The sequence below is a fragment of the Rutilus rutilus genome (assembly GCF_951802725.1).
Source record: "Rutilus rutilus genome assembly, chromosome: 19".
Taxonomy (NCBI): Eukaryota; Metazoa; Chordata; class Actinopteri; order Cypriniformes; family Leuciscidae; genus Rutilus; species Rutilus rutilus.
The window spans coordinates 30,873,016-30,888,361 of NC_140232.1; the positions used below are offsets into that span (position 1 = coordinate 30,873,016).

The 15,346-nt window shown below is 37.1% G+C and overlaps 1 protein-coding gene across 4 annotated transcripts in view; it reads right to left on the minus strand.

Annotated features, from left to right (window-relative positions):
* fgd1 (FYVE, RhoGEF and PH domain containing 1) overlaps positions 1–15,346 on the minus strand; it is a 45,703-nt gene that overhangs the window by 16,856 nt on the left and 13,501 nt on the right. Inside the window, exons 1-2 of one of the 4 annotated variants that reach the window (XM_084389366.1) lie at positions 10,306–10,435; positions 455–667 (exon numbers count right to left, since the gene is read on the minus strand). In XM_084389366.1, the coding sequence (XP_084245492.1) occupies positions 455–667; positions 10,306–10,363 (271 nt within the window). In that variant the 5' untranslated portion in view covers positions 10,364–10,435. Of the gene's footprint in view, positions 1–454; positions 668–10,305; positions 10,436–15,346 lie in introns of those variants that run through there. The other 3 variants (XM_084389367.1, XM_084389364.1, XM_084389365.1) reach the window with 3 other exon arrangements.

Sequence of the window (15,346 nt, forward strand, 5' to 3'; positions counted from 1 at the left end):
GAGCCCGGATGCCCTTGTTTACTGTATGTTCGAACTGGTTTTCCATGCTGGGACTAGCATGGGAAGTGGGAGTGCTGGTGGACCAGCTACACCAGTTCAGTTTGAGTTCCACCAGCTAGACCAGCACTACACCAGCTCTAACCAGCATATATCCGCCTGGACCAACATGGATTTCATGCTGGTTTATTCAAGAGGGTGAGTGAATTAGGTAACACTTTATTTTACAGCGTCCTTGTTACATATACTTACCATAGTAACAACAGTAAATTATGCATAATTACATGCAACTAACCCTCAACTAAATTCTAATCCTACCCAAACCCTACATGTCGTTAATATTACTTAAATGTATAATTACACTGTAACAATGACACCTTAAAAAAAAGTGTAACCGTAAATTATGCCAGAATTTTTATTTTTGGGTGAACTATCCCTTTAAATGTACAGAACATACCTTGAGGCTTTGGCCCAGGTAAAGGTGGGCGTGTCTTAGGGGGTGGAGGCGGGACATCCTGAGGTCCGTTCTCAGTTGTGCCATTGCAGTGCTGTGGTTCCAGGGGTCCAGGGTCAGAGCAGAGGTGCTGCGGGGTCTCGTGGGCTCCAAGGCAGGGGCCTGGCTCAAGGGACAGACTCTTGGTTAGGAGCCGCGGACTGGATGTGGACAGGCCTGACAGAAAGAGAGAGTGCAGACTTGCTTTGATTCAGAGAATCTGAATAAAGGGAATAAACCAAGCCTAATGCTCTTAATCAATTACAACCAATAACTGAAGTTAATGTCTTGTTATTGGTTTCATTTGAGTAGATTTTGGCCAAATTTAGGCTGAGTTAAAATACACCACTCTCTCTTTCATAGCCAGAGCTTTGTGATATAAAAGCAGTTTTTGTAGACAATACAATGAGTTCCGATCAGGGTTGAAAATGTGAATAAATGAAATGAAACAACGGTTACTTGTAAGTGACACGAGTAATTCAAATTCATGACCAAAATAGCATATCTGTCACGGTTCATACATCTCCTAACAACATTTACCATCCAAATATTTTCTAGGATGATTTTCGAGTTTTTTTTCCCAGAACAACATTTGAAAAAGTCAGCAAAATGATGAGGAAATACAACATTATAATGTATTTATGATCAGTTTACCAGAGAGACTGACTGTTTCATATTATGTGCCATAATGACTTGTATTGTTTATCACTAATATGCGGAAAATACAGATTCAGTCACGTTCAAAAGTCTGGGGTCGGTACGTTTTTTCAGCATCATTACTCCAGTCTTCAGTGTCACATGATCCTTCAGAAATTATTCTAATATGCGGTTTTGCTGTGTCAAGAAACATTTCTTATAATAATCAATGTTGAAAACAGTTGTGCTGCTTAATATTTTCAGGATTCTTAGATGAATAGAAAGTTTAAAATAGTAGCATTTATTAACATTGTTAATGTCTTTAATGTCACTTTTCATTCATTTAATGCATCATTTCTGAATAAAAGTATTAATTTCTTTTAAAAAAACGACCTGACCCCAAACTTTTGAATAGTAGTGTAAATAACTCAATTTTAATTTGGACAAAAATATTAGTTTTTTAAAAGTTTCATACTTTTTTCAATAATGCAAAAAGTTCAATACAAGGCTAGTAGATCCATTCAAAAAGTTGATTTAAAAACTAACTGGTTAGTGGGTACCCTCGTGTCTTACGCTCATCATTACTAGCATGATCATCTCAGACAGCAAACACTTAAAGAACCAACAGGAGAGAAGAAAACAAGACGGGCAAATTCAATTCAGCCTAATTTAATGGAGCCGGCTGGGTGTAATGGATTACAGTTGGGCTGAGTGATGCCAGAAAGCATAAATGTACTACAAGTTTTCACACAAATCACCTCTGGGTCAATAAAGTCCAGATCCTGAGATAAGTCCAAGTAAATACTCCACATCAATCTTGGGCTTAAATTATTCACTTGTTTGTGCTGACAATGTGACCATGACATCAAACTGTGTAAAAAAGACTTCTGGGTTAGCAGTTGAGCGGTCTGCGCCCTTGTTGTGCCATCGTGTGTTAAGTAGGTCAGTGTGTTAAAGTGCCAGTCTCGACTGTGTATGTTTGCCTGTTCAGCTCAATCGGTGTAACACATTTTGAGATGGATCTAGTGACATAACAAAATTCAGAGCTTAAACACGCTACAAACGAAGCACACGTAAATGCGATTTGAGCATGGGCTTTGATATTAAAATGATCAAAAGTGGAATTTGATATTAAAATGAGCGCGGACAGGAAATAAATTGAGTCGGAATTTCTTAAAGTTGCACGGACGGGTCAGATGTTGGGCAGACCCGCTGTCTAGATGACGTTGCCATTTTAAAAAAAGCCCGTCTGTCCCCCTACAAAGAGCTAATTGCTTCCATATGGTGACACTCATACCAGCTAGTGCAGGCAGGGGGCTGAAATGACTTCCACATGCTCCAGCAAAATTACTTAAAGGTGAAGAAAGTCTAGCGAAGGAGAAACCAGAGTTATCCTAGCCGCAGTTTTGGATTTGCAGCGCATGTTGTTTTTCCCATGTGCTCTGAAACGGTCCTGTATGGGAAAGGGATGTGTGCTGTGACCTACAAGCCCATTTGAGTCGGGACGGATTAAATATGTATCAAAAGAACAGGCCCATCCAAAACACGATATCTGCCTTTGAAATTAGTTTTTTTTTAGTAATGGTCTTCTTTTGTTGCAAATAGCAGGACTATACTATGCTATGGTTGCTAAAGTGCTCTTTTAAGTAGGCATATAATCGAGTGATATTGTAGATTTTATTCATATTTATGAATATTTTCAATTAGTTCGGATTTTGTGTTTTTGTCATTATTTAGTTATTTTAGTACAGTAAGTTAAGCCAAAGACTAGATATACAAAGATGATGCACTCATATTACTATGAATGGGAGAAATTGCAAAGCACAATATGGCGAAATAAGTCTTTTTAAATAAAATAGCCAAAGGCCATTTTGCGCGCTTATGATCGCACGTGTACATTGGCTGGTCCAGCCTGAAAAATTGCAGTTTTTTGTCATGATTTGAGCATGTCAGATTTCATTGGTGATTTCAAATATGAAATGTAATCGTAATCTTAGTGAACAGCTTTGGACAATTTGATGTTTCCCCATTCAAATAGATAAGAGCTGCACTCACATGACTATAGAATAGCTGTCCGAGAGGCGTTTTAAAGATGGCCACCGAGTGAAATGATATGCCTTATGCCTGCTATACAGACTGTGCAATTTCGGCAATCCTATAAGATCTTTACAAATCACATTGTTGAATCGTAGGCCACGACACAAGTTAGTATAGATTAATAAAACATCATCAGCATGCGCTAGTGGTAAACAAATAGATCAAGATGAATCGCACTTGCCAATTGTGTTTTTTATGTGCGCTGAAAAAAAGAGGAGGATGCGAAAGAGGAGAATGTGGATTATTGTTATGATCATGGCTAGGGAAAAGAGGCTAACTTGGCATGCCAATTTTGCAAATGGAGCTTGAAGTAAGATGATTTTAAGTTTAAGCGGCACGTCGCGTTGATCAGTGGGTCGTAGCAGCAAACACACTGTGAGATGATCTGACACTGTCAGAAAATGATCGCAGACTATCTTTGGTCGCAAGACAGTGACAACGGCCATCTTTGAACCTCTCTCACTGTGCGACGTAGGACCACTGTTTAGGAGCCACGGCCACAGAAACCTCCACGATTGGTCATCTTTCGTCTGGGACAGCCCAAAATCGTACAATGTGTACCGGGCATGAAAGGGACTTGAGAAAGATATTTGGAAGAATGTTTGTAATCAAGAAGATCTTGCCCCCCCCCACTGACAACCATAGTAGGAAAAAAAATACTATGGTCAATGAGTAAATAATGGCAGAATTTTCATTTTTGGTTGAACCATCCCTTTAGTTTTATGAGTTTGATCAAATGCATAACCCTATGAGCAATAGTAATGCCACGATAAATAATAGTGCTTCCTCAGTCATTCAGTCAATCTTAAATTTCTATTCAAAAAGAATCTAAATATTTTTCATATGGTCTTTTTCCATAGCAGACAGAGAGAGAGAAAAATATTTCCATTTACTGGCACAAAGCCTGAAGTCAATCAAGCCGCAATGTCACTGAGACATCTAAACAGAAAAATTCCTCCTGTACAGCCAAACGCATGAGTTTTAATGATTACTAGCAATGCATGCTCATACTGCAAACTGAATGTCATCAAAAATAAAGCACTGCTGAAATACGCTTCATACAAGCATCTTCTCTTTTGAGAAGTTTACTTCTGACTGACTGATATTTTCATGCTCCATTTCTCCTGAAGGCATAAAGTGCAGACATGGGGCTTTTAGGGCCATGAGGATAAAGGAGAGACAGACATACTACTGGGGTAAAATATGCTGTTCTGCTCTTCTATTCAGAGACTCGAGATTAATCCATGAAGTGCTTTGGCTGCAGTTTATTAAAGGAATAAGTCATTTTTGTCTTCACCCTCATGTTATTCCTAATCTATATGAAAAACAAATGTTAAGATGTTCAGGAAATTTAGGCCACTTTTTAGTCTTTTTTAGGAGCTTGTTGACTGGCCCTGGTCCCAAAATGCTTTGTGATCTTCTCAGATCTTCTTTAAAAATATAGTATTTCGTTTTGTACAAAAGAAACTAAGAGTGGGAGTAAAAAAAAAAAGATTATCACGATTTTGTCTTCAACGATTCCGATTCAATTTTGATTATTGCTTGAAATGTGTTTCTTTATTATTTTATATTTGCTTGTAGTGTATGTTTTGATGCTATATTGAAAAGCAATTATAATTATGTAATAAAAAAATGCATAAATACATTTGATATTCAAAGAAGGGTTATTATTGTTAACTAAAACTATTAAAAACATATATGTTAATTTAAATACAGCTGAATATATATATATATATATATATATATAAATATTAGTTGAAAAACTTAAACTAAATGAAAATTTGAAATATTGCCTTGGCAATAAAAACTAAAACTTAAATAAATTAAACTTAAATAGCAATATTTAAAAAATATTATACAAAAGCATATAACGAAATGACAAAATATTAAACTAAAATGAACAAATAAATAAATAAAAGCTAATTCAAAATATTAATAAGACTATAATAAAACTTAAATATCATTGACAGTCGATTAACTCAATCAATCAATAAATGAATGAATAAGAAAAAAAATGTATATCAAGAATATTTTGGAATCGGATCCGATCGTGAGGTGCCTCTAAAATGCATACATCTTTTGAAACGACATGAGGGTGAATAAATGATGACAGAATTTCCCTTTTCTGGTGAACTATCCCTTTAAGAAACTCAAATGGGAAGCTCCTGTGATGGAAGTCTGTAATCTGAATTACCCATGATTCAATAAAACATCTGCCTCACCAGCCTCCCTAACACCACCACTTTGAAGACATTCAGAGCCAGATTGAGCCTATTGACTGCAGCCGTTTGCATTTCAATGACAATCGACTAGAAAGATTTCCAATCAAAAATCAAAGTCCCCAGTAAATCTATACAACTGTTTAGCAATATGTTAATGAGCAGTTAATTAGTTAAGCTCACACCTGAGAGAAAGTGCCAACATGGCTAAAACCAAAGGGGGTCAAACTTTGAGCGTGAAATCAGGAGACGGAGAGCAAACATGATGAACCCTGCACCTGCACTGTAAGGAAGTGACTGTTGCAGATATTCACACATTAGGACCAAGGTCAAATTCTTCTCCTAAATGGTGGCAAGAGGCCTGTAAAATACGAGCTCTGGTACGCTGGAGGTATTGCTGTCTAGGCAATGAGACACAGCGGACTCGCATTTGACAACCTCTGCAGAAATCTCCACCCCTTGGGTCTGATCTCAGGATGGCAGATACACCTTCACAATTCAGATTGATGTCTACACTACACAAAACACAGAAACACTCTTATTTGAATGATGATACACTTTTCAGCTTGTCAGACACATATTCACTGGCTTTACACTCAACGTGAAGTCTGGAGAGTGTATTCAAACCATGTGGCTTCCTTCTCAGCTAGATTATTATTATTTATTTATTTTTTTGATACTTTTATTCATAAAGGATGCTTTACATTAAAGACAGTAGGCTAAAGACTTTTGATATAAACGCTGTCTATTCATTAACGAATCATGAAAAAAAATGTATCAGGGTTTCCACAAAAATATTAAGCAGCACAAACAAGTTTCAAGTCAAGTCAAGTCAAGTCATCTTCATTTATATAGCGCTTTTAACAATGTAGATTGTCTCAAAGCAGCTTTACAGAGATAAATGTATAATTTAACGTAAGATTGGTTTGGCTTTATAGCGGTTCTTTAATAAAGTTATTTTCCAGCTAAAGTTAGTTTTGATTGATTCGCTTCCGTCACAACGATCATTTGTTTTTAAATTAGGGCCGCCAAGACGACACCATTCTCTCTACACAGACTTTAACAATGATAATAATAAGAAATGTTTCTTGAGCAGTAAATCTGCATATTAGAATGATTTCTGAAGGATCATGTGACACTGAAGACTTGAGTAATGATGCCGAAAATTCAGCTTTGCATCACATAATAACATATACACAATATTACTGTTTTTACTGCATTTTTGCACAAGAGACTTCTTTCAAAAACTTTCACAAATCTTACCGGCCCCAAACTTTTGAAAGGTAACAACAACATCACAAATACTGTGTGAAATTCATCTCAAATTCATCTATATCTTTCAGTATTTAATGACTTTTTTTCTGAGGAAGATCTCTTACTTAACGATTTGCCCAAAAGAAGAAGAAAAAAGATTATTGGAGAATATTTTACAAGAAAATACTATTTCAGTCAAATTTACTAGCAATTTCTGAGTGAAAATTGTTCAAAATAAATTCTACACCAAATATTCTTATTTTTTTCAGTGTATCTTAGAAGGCAGCAATCATGTGACCTATACCTTGCAAAACTCTTAGCATCAGACAAAGCCTTAAAATGCTGCCTATGTTTTGGAACAAAGATAAAATAGGATGCTTGTGGTTAGAGATGTGCCGGCCTGTTGGGAGATGTCTATAGATTAGGGCTTCCTCGTGTTACAATAACATGACCAGTCAGAATCCCTGTGCCTGTCAGTCAACTCAGGATCAATAAGACATTTAGAACCACATCACTTTGCTGATTCATCTGTCTTATGTGACTTTCCATGAATATTTTATGAACTCCGATATGGAATGGGAACGGGCTCCTCCGAGATTTTATACCTGCTCATCTCGACATGCAGGGAACAGAAAGCGTAACAGCAAACATCAGGCCGCCATGGCTACGAAAAACAGCAGTGAAAACAAACTTTCTCTTTGATAATATCTATTCCACCATGAGCCGAGGGATGTGTTGAAACGGACTATTTTTATCGTGATCAGGAGCTTGTGCACTGACAGGACAGTCAACGCGCCGTCGCTACACACACAAGCTGAGCCTCAGCAAAGACTCGCTCTCATCTAAACACAGCTAAAACGCAAGCACAGATGACACTGAATAACAATGCACAGCCTGTGAAGTGGAAAAACCAGTCTATTACAGCACCCGAAAGGCTTTCCAAAAATCTGCAGGGAAACATTACTGGAATCTTTAAGAAAAATACTGCAGTCAGAACTACAGATGGTCAATCATGTACCAGGCGTCGACGACTTCTGTTAATGGGTCAGACATCAGCAAAACACCACTGCACACATCTGTCTGTCATTCTCCTATACTACCGGTCACAAGTTTGGAATAATTAAGCTTTTTTTTTCTATTCTAGTCTATTCTGCTCACCAAGGCTGCATTTAATTGATCAGCTCCTGCGAGGACTTCAGACGATACAAACTCTGAATCAACATGCACCAATGCTATCTTCTATATGTCATAATCATATGTTAACAAACAAGCATTCATTACTTCAATGAGCTCATTCTTTCTGCCTTACATTATTACATTGTTTAAATTAATAAAATGTTTAGCCAACTGTGATTTTTATGCATTTATGAGATACATAACTTAGACAGTTACCTCATAACTGATCACTCTAAATTGTAATGTGGACTCATGCACTTTCTGTAAAGCTGTGTATTGTGAAAAGCGCTATACAAATAAATGTGAATTGAATCAAAATACAGTAAAAACAGTAATATTGTGAAATATTATTGCAATTTAAATACACAGTTTTTTATTTTAATATATTTTAAAGTGCTGTTTATTCCTGTGATGACAAAGCTGAATTTTCAGCATCATTACTCCAGTCTTCAGTGTCACATGATCCTTCAGAAATCATTCTGATATGCTGATTTGATGCTCAAGAAACATTTCTTATTATTAGCTAAATTAAAGGGCCCACTGAAACGCGCAATAGGGCGGGACATATCGAACACTCCTCCCCTTTTTAAGAATAGCCAATAGCGTTTAGTTTATTTTACAGCTCGGCCAGAGCCGTTGAGCTCGGTAAAGCCGCCGTTTCCTCTTAATCGCGAACAGTTTCTCCTCCTAAACTCCTCCATATCGCTTTAAAATATAGCATACTGTGCAGAATTCAAATGGGTCTGATATGTTTTCTGGTCTGCGCCGACTCGCCCACATGATCCGCTCTGTGCTATCATGCCCCTGGACCGGAGCTGCGGCGGTTCATGTGACACTAATAAAACCAGACTTCATTCGCCCCAATGGAAAACATATTTACACTGTCTGAATCGTTCCCTATCCCATCTATATTGCACTATGTGCCATTCAAAATCAACATATAGGAAAAAGTAAATGTGTGAACAAGTGACCGATTTCAGCCGCAGCTTTAGTGTCTATTTATAATAGGGGGCCGAGTTTCGGATTCTAGAGAGCATTTGATTAGACAGAAAATCTAATGATTTGATGAAGCTGAAGTGCAGAGTGATGTAATCAAAAGCATTGATCCATATTGGCGGAAGTGAGAGACTGTAAGTTTTGAATGCTTACTAAATGCGAATTTTGTTATTGGTTTGAAGCACACTAGCTTATAGATAACAGTAAGGCTAACATATTCATACTAAAAGCCCATTTTGATTTCATGGGGACTTTAAAAACAGTTGTGCACCAAGTCAGCATATTTTACTGTATTTTTGATCAAATAAATGCAGCATTGCTGAGCATAAGAGACTTCTTTCAAAGATGTTTTAAAAAATCTTAACTATTCCAAACTTTTCTATATCAATCTAAACAAATCCACACATAATTCAATGCATTGCATGAAACTAAAGCATAAGCAATGCCATGAAAGTTAACATTGTTTTAAGGGGAATGCTTGTGACGAAGAAAGTTGGATGAATGGATTTTCGGAAGAGTAGTTCATTCATTTCCGAAATGCAGCAGACTAAAGGAACGCATTGCTGAAATGGATCCTGTAGTCAGGCACACCCACTCTGTGGAAAGCTGACAACAGGCATTGTTTTGATGTATCATACAGTCCCTAAAATAACAGATTGTCAGCTCATCAGACACGGTATGAAGAAACAGACATTGCATTTCACATAGCCAAACCCTGACAAAAACATGGAAACACCTACAGCTCACATTCCCTAATGATGACAGGTGTATGCTGTCTTTGCATCATCAAATAACCTTCAAAAAGCATGCATACTGCAAGCGCAGGGGTCGGCGACAGCAGTAGTAGACCCCTGTAGACTCAACCGCACACACACACGTCTACATGTCAGGCTGCACTGCATGTCTCCCTGCATCCGTGTGCAGCAGGCAGTGATGCACCAGCCTGCAAAATGTATGTGAAGCGCCAGCAGCACGGCACAGACAATTCAAAATGTGCATGTTGGTGTGATTTATCATGTGCATTGACGTGCTTATCTATCACAGGTGTATGTCATTAAAATGACCCTCTTGCATGTAAAAACCCATCCCCCTCCACCAAAAGAAGAAAAAAAATCGGAATAAAAGGCATTCAAATTTCATCCAAACCTAAAATACACATCTTATGACAATGCATGCTAAAAATAATCCAATGTCAATGCAAATTATTAATGAAAAGACAGCAGATGGTGAATACACCCACTTTACATACTGACACACTGAACTATTGAACATGCATGTATGATATTCCGGCCATGATGGTGTAGGCTAGTATATGATGTTGCATGAGCAAACATACAACATTGCATATTTCCAAACAGTTAGTACGATTCCGTTCATAAAACCAGTATTACGCCTAATATGGCGAAATAGAATATGAGAAGCAAAAACGGTTCTTACCCCGAAGCACACTGGTTTTATCCATGTACATCGCGCAGCAAAATACGAAACCAGTCATTAAAATACAGAACGGGGAGACACAATCCCCCCCAATCACTCAAGGACGAAATAAAAATCAAATCAATAGGATTAACGCTAAATAAAACGCAATTCCGGTTGCTCCTCCAGTCCACCGGCGAACGATCTAAGGCGCGAGGAGGATCTGCGCTCTCACGCGCATCTCCAGCGCCTCAAAACCAACGCGTGATTACAACACAAACCCACCGCAAAACACAAGTTAATGACGCCAAAACGACACTAAATCGAATATTTGAGAGGTTTTTGCAGCGGTGGCCATGATGACACCGAAAATGCGGATATAATAAGGAAATAAAATGCACCCTCGCGCCCCCCACCCCTTGCTGACTGCCCTGACACACACACACATGCACACAGCAGCAGCAGGACCGGGTCCCTCCTCCCCTCACCATCATCTTTACCATCCTCAGCTCTGTTTCCTTGACAACAGTTTAGAGGGTTTAATTTGGACTGTATATATTGTGATACAGCTAATATTATCATTCAAAGCCAAAATGCTACAATTATTGTGTCATTTGTGTCAGTATTTGCTGTTCTAAATTCTACATACTGGAGACTATACAAAAAAGTGCCTTGGCAATGCTATATGGTATTTTGACATACACCATGTTTTATTACATCTGCATCATGTTTATTTGTTTGACAAATTATCTTACCCTAGGCAACTTAGTTCATTCAAGGAACACATTTTAATAAATATTAGGATGCATAATTTATAGAAGAAATACATTCATGTGCATTTGCTGGGAATCAACTAATGACCTTGGCATTGCTAGACTATGTTAAACACTATGGCAATACAGTGATGATATCAGATAATACTACTATGGTACTTTGATATACACCACAGCAGGCCTGCTAAAATTAATGTTCTCCAAGGTATTTCTAAGAAAAATATAGTAGTACCATGGTATATAAAAAAAAAGAAATAAAATAAAAAAAGAAATAATAAATTAAAAAAAACATGGAAGTACTGTTACTTTTGTGTAAGTGCGTCCTTTACCAGTTGAGCTGCACACTTACAAATAAATAAAAGTACAAAAATACAAAAGGTCCAATCACCAATATATCACCAATCAAAAACCAATATATATATATATATATATATATATACACATACATACACATAATTGGTTATCTAGGTTAAATATCTATATCTAGGTTGATGTGATTAATTGAACTGATGCATTTGAAGTGTAAGGTTTGGACAGATCAAGGGCCTGTGACTCATGGAATAACCCTCTTATAATTAAACCGCATGTGTGGCAGTGTGTAATTAGGTTCTCTTAAAAATAGCCATCACCAATGATCACGCACATGACCCTGTCTGTCATCATCTACATTTACTGAGTTTAGCCAGAGACTGTATGAGGGGGAGGAGACAAGCCACTCGTAGGAAAATGAAGAAAAGAAACCATAACACTTAAAGGGTCAGTTCACTCAAAAATGAGGAATTCTGTCAGTAATTCCTCACCGTCATGTTGTTCCAACCCTGTAAGACTTTCGTTCATCTTCGGAACACAAATTAAGATATTTTTGATGAAATTTGAGAGCTGGCTCACTCCTTCATGGTAATTGCATCTGCCGGCTCAGAAAAGTTAGGAAAGACATCGTTAAAATAGTCCAAGTGACTACAGTGGCTCAACCTTAAACCCCCCCAAAAATAACGACTTCATTCAACTCCTCATTTCTTCCATGTGGGCCTCGATTGTGAGTTCACGAGAGCGCCACGATGCATGCGCGAGAACTGAGAAGATAATGGCTTATTAAAAGCCACTTTTGCATTGTCTTATGCTTAGGTTCATTGTCCTGTTGAAAGGTGAACCTTCAGCCGAGTCTGAGGTTCTGAATGATCTGGACTAGCTTTTCATTAAGGCTATCTCTATATTTTGCTGCACTGAGTTTGCCTTCTACCCCGACGAGTCCACCAGACCCCCACAGCATGATGCTGCTACTGTTGGGGTGATATTGAGCAAGTGATGAGCAGTGCATTTCCTCTATACATGATGCTCATCAGACCAGAGATTGCGGTTTCTCACGGTCTGAGAAACACCTTTAGGTGCTTTTGTGCAAATTCCAAGTGGGTTTTCGTGTGTCTTCACTGAGGAGAGGCTTGAGTCTGGCATATAACCCAGTTATAAAGTTTCTCAAATCTTCATATATGATCATGGAGCTCAACCAGAGTGATCATCAGCTTTCTTGGTCACCCCTCTAACCAAGGTTCTTCTCCATTGATTGCTCTTGGAAGCTCTTGGAAGAGTCCTGGTTGTTCCATAACTTCTTCCATAAAGGATTAATAAGGCTTCATGGTTCTGAACCTTCAATGAAGCAGATTTTTTTAGTAATCAGATCTTCCCCAGATCTGTCTTGCCACAATCCTATCTCTGAGCTGTACAGGCCTCATGACTTGGATATATATTTGCAGCTGTTAGACCTTTTATTGAGAGGTGTGTGCCTTTCCAAATCATGTGCATTCAATTGAATTTGCACAGGTTAACTCCATTAAAAGTGTAGTAACATCTACAAGTGAAATTGGAATGCTCAAATTTCAAGTGTCCCAGAAAAGGGTATGAATACTTATGCAAAGTAATTAATCCAGTTTTTTTTTGTTTTTTTTATCAATTTACAAAGTTATCACAAATCCATTTTTTTGCTTTGTAATTATGGTGTATGTAGTGTAGATTGATATGAAAGAAGAAGAAAAAGTAATTTAAAGCAGTTTAGCGTAAGTCTGCAACATAAAATGTGGGAAAAAATTAAGGGGTGTGAATACTTTTGCAAGGCACTTTATGCAAATGCAAAACCTAATAGAAGTAATTATGTCTGAAAATACTCTTATAAGCAACTAGGGAACACACAGGCTGGTATATAGGCATCTAGTGGCTCTTATACCATTAAACACTATTAATTGAAAATCAAATGGAAGGGATTTTTTATAATATTTTGTATTATTTTATATAGACATAAATGTTGCATAATTTAGAGGTGAATATTGTCTAGTAAAAAAAAAAAAATGTTACTCTCATTGTCTTCAGACCGTTTCGACAGTAAAAGTTTCATTGCATTAGATACAAAATATTTCTAAAAAAATATATGGTAGTATATATGAATATACAATAAAAAGTACATGAGTACTCAAAGTTGTGGGTTTCTGAAATCTTGGACGGTGGACCTCCAGTAACGTAAAGCACAATGACTTAGCAAATGCTTCTGGTGTCGAGATAAACCACTGCAAAATTATCCATCCAGATGGGTTTCAAGCCGGATTAACATTCAATTCAGGACATGGAGTAGAGGATGAGAACACAATAATAAATCCTGACACAGAATATAAAAGTGTGTCACAACAAATTCTCTGACATCAGGTAAAGAAACTAGTCGGCTGATCTCTGAGGTCACACAATTTACACACAACTTCCCTCCAGACAAGACACATCACGCTATAGCGTGCATCTAGGCTGATCTGTGATGGCAGTATTTCCCCATTGTCAAAGGTCTGAATAATCCTCTCGCACAGAGAATGACTTGCGATTACGTGGCACGGGGTTTGCCCTTTCTCTCTCTCTCTCTCCGTTTCATTTTCCTCACCCCTGCTGGGTCCACAGTGCTGTTGCTCTCTGAGACCATGGCACAGGTTGTAGGCTTTAAATGGAGAGATTTACCCCACTGATTTCCCTAGAGAGAAGGCCATCTGCCTACTGTCACCCGGCCCATTATTATGACTTCTGCACAGTGCGCATGCTCACTGACGGCATCACAAGTCTAAATCCCACAGGCCAGTGACTCACGTGCACTGGAAAACAGCATTCATATTTAGAAGCTTATTAAAAGCATGCACTGCTTTCCAGGTGTATCATATCATATTTAAAAATAATAATGTGAGTGGCTAAAAAAATGCAATAAAAATAATAAATGCAATAAAAATAATAAATAAAATAGAAAATAGAAATAAATAAATAAATGAAAAATACATCCATACATACATAAAAGAAATCTAAAAACATAACAATAAAATCTATAACAGCACACCAATTAAAGCACATGATTTGAGGTATGATTCATGTATGTAGCAGAAACGCAGGCAATGTTTAATACTTTAATACTCAGGTGTTTGTTTAAATCTCTAATCTTACACGTTATTACGCAATAATAATAATAATAATAGTGATGCTTGTCTTAGAAAACAGCACTAATAATAGCGCAACAGCACTGCAAGTATGAGTGAGCCATTTATAAATTCCCAGTGTTAAATTATTAAAATCATCTCTGGAGGTGTATTCGTCCTCTTGTGTTTATCTCAAGGCAATAACACATCGACAACAGGATGAACATAAGAGACTAGCAGGACAGTTCACTGTTTTTTTTGTTAGTAACAGGAGGGATGAGCTAAGGGTTAATGGGGTTGACCTTCACTCCCTGCATTCATTGCACTATTATTGGCCTCTCAACAAATACACACATCACCTTAGTGTAATTAACACACATGGGGCTTGTGCAGAATGAATTTTAAGTATACTACACTTCACTATATATATATATATGAAGAGCCTCTAAGTGCCATCTGAAATTTTCTTCTAGAATGATAATTTTTATCAAGCTTGTATATTTAAGTTTAGTAATTTCACTTAAATGACAATAAATAGGTAATTTTCATTGCCATTTAAGTGAAATTACTGAATTTAAATATACGAGCTTGATAAAAATTATCAATCTAGAAGAAAATTTCAGATGGCACTTAGAGGCTTTTGCATCTGAACTCTTCATCTCTTTATATATATATATATATATATATATATATATATATATATAAAATAAAATAATTAATAGTTCAAGAAGGATGCATCAAATTGATCAAAGGTGACAGTACAGGCATTTTTTTAAACGACCACTTCTTTGAAATATTTGTGATATTTACTAATCATTTCTAAATGAAAATTAATTTGCAAACTCATTTTTCAGTGTA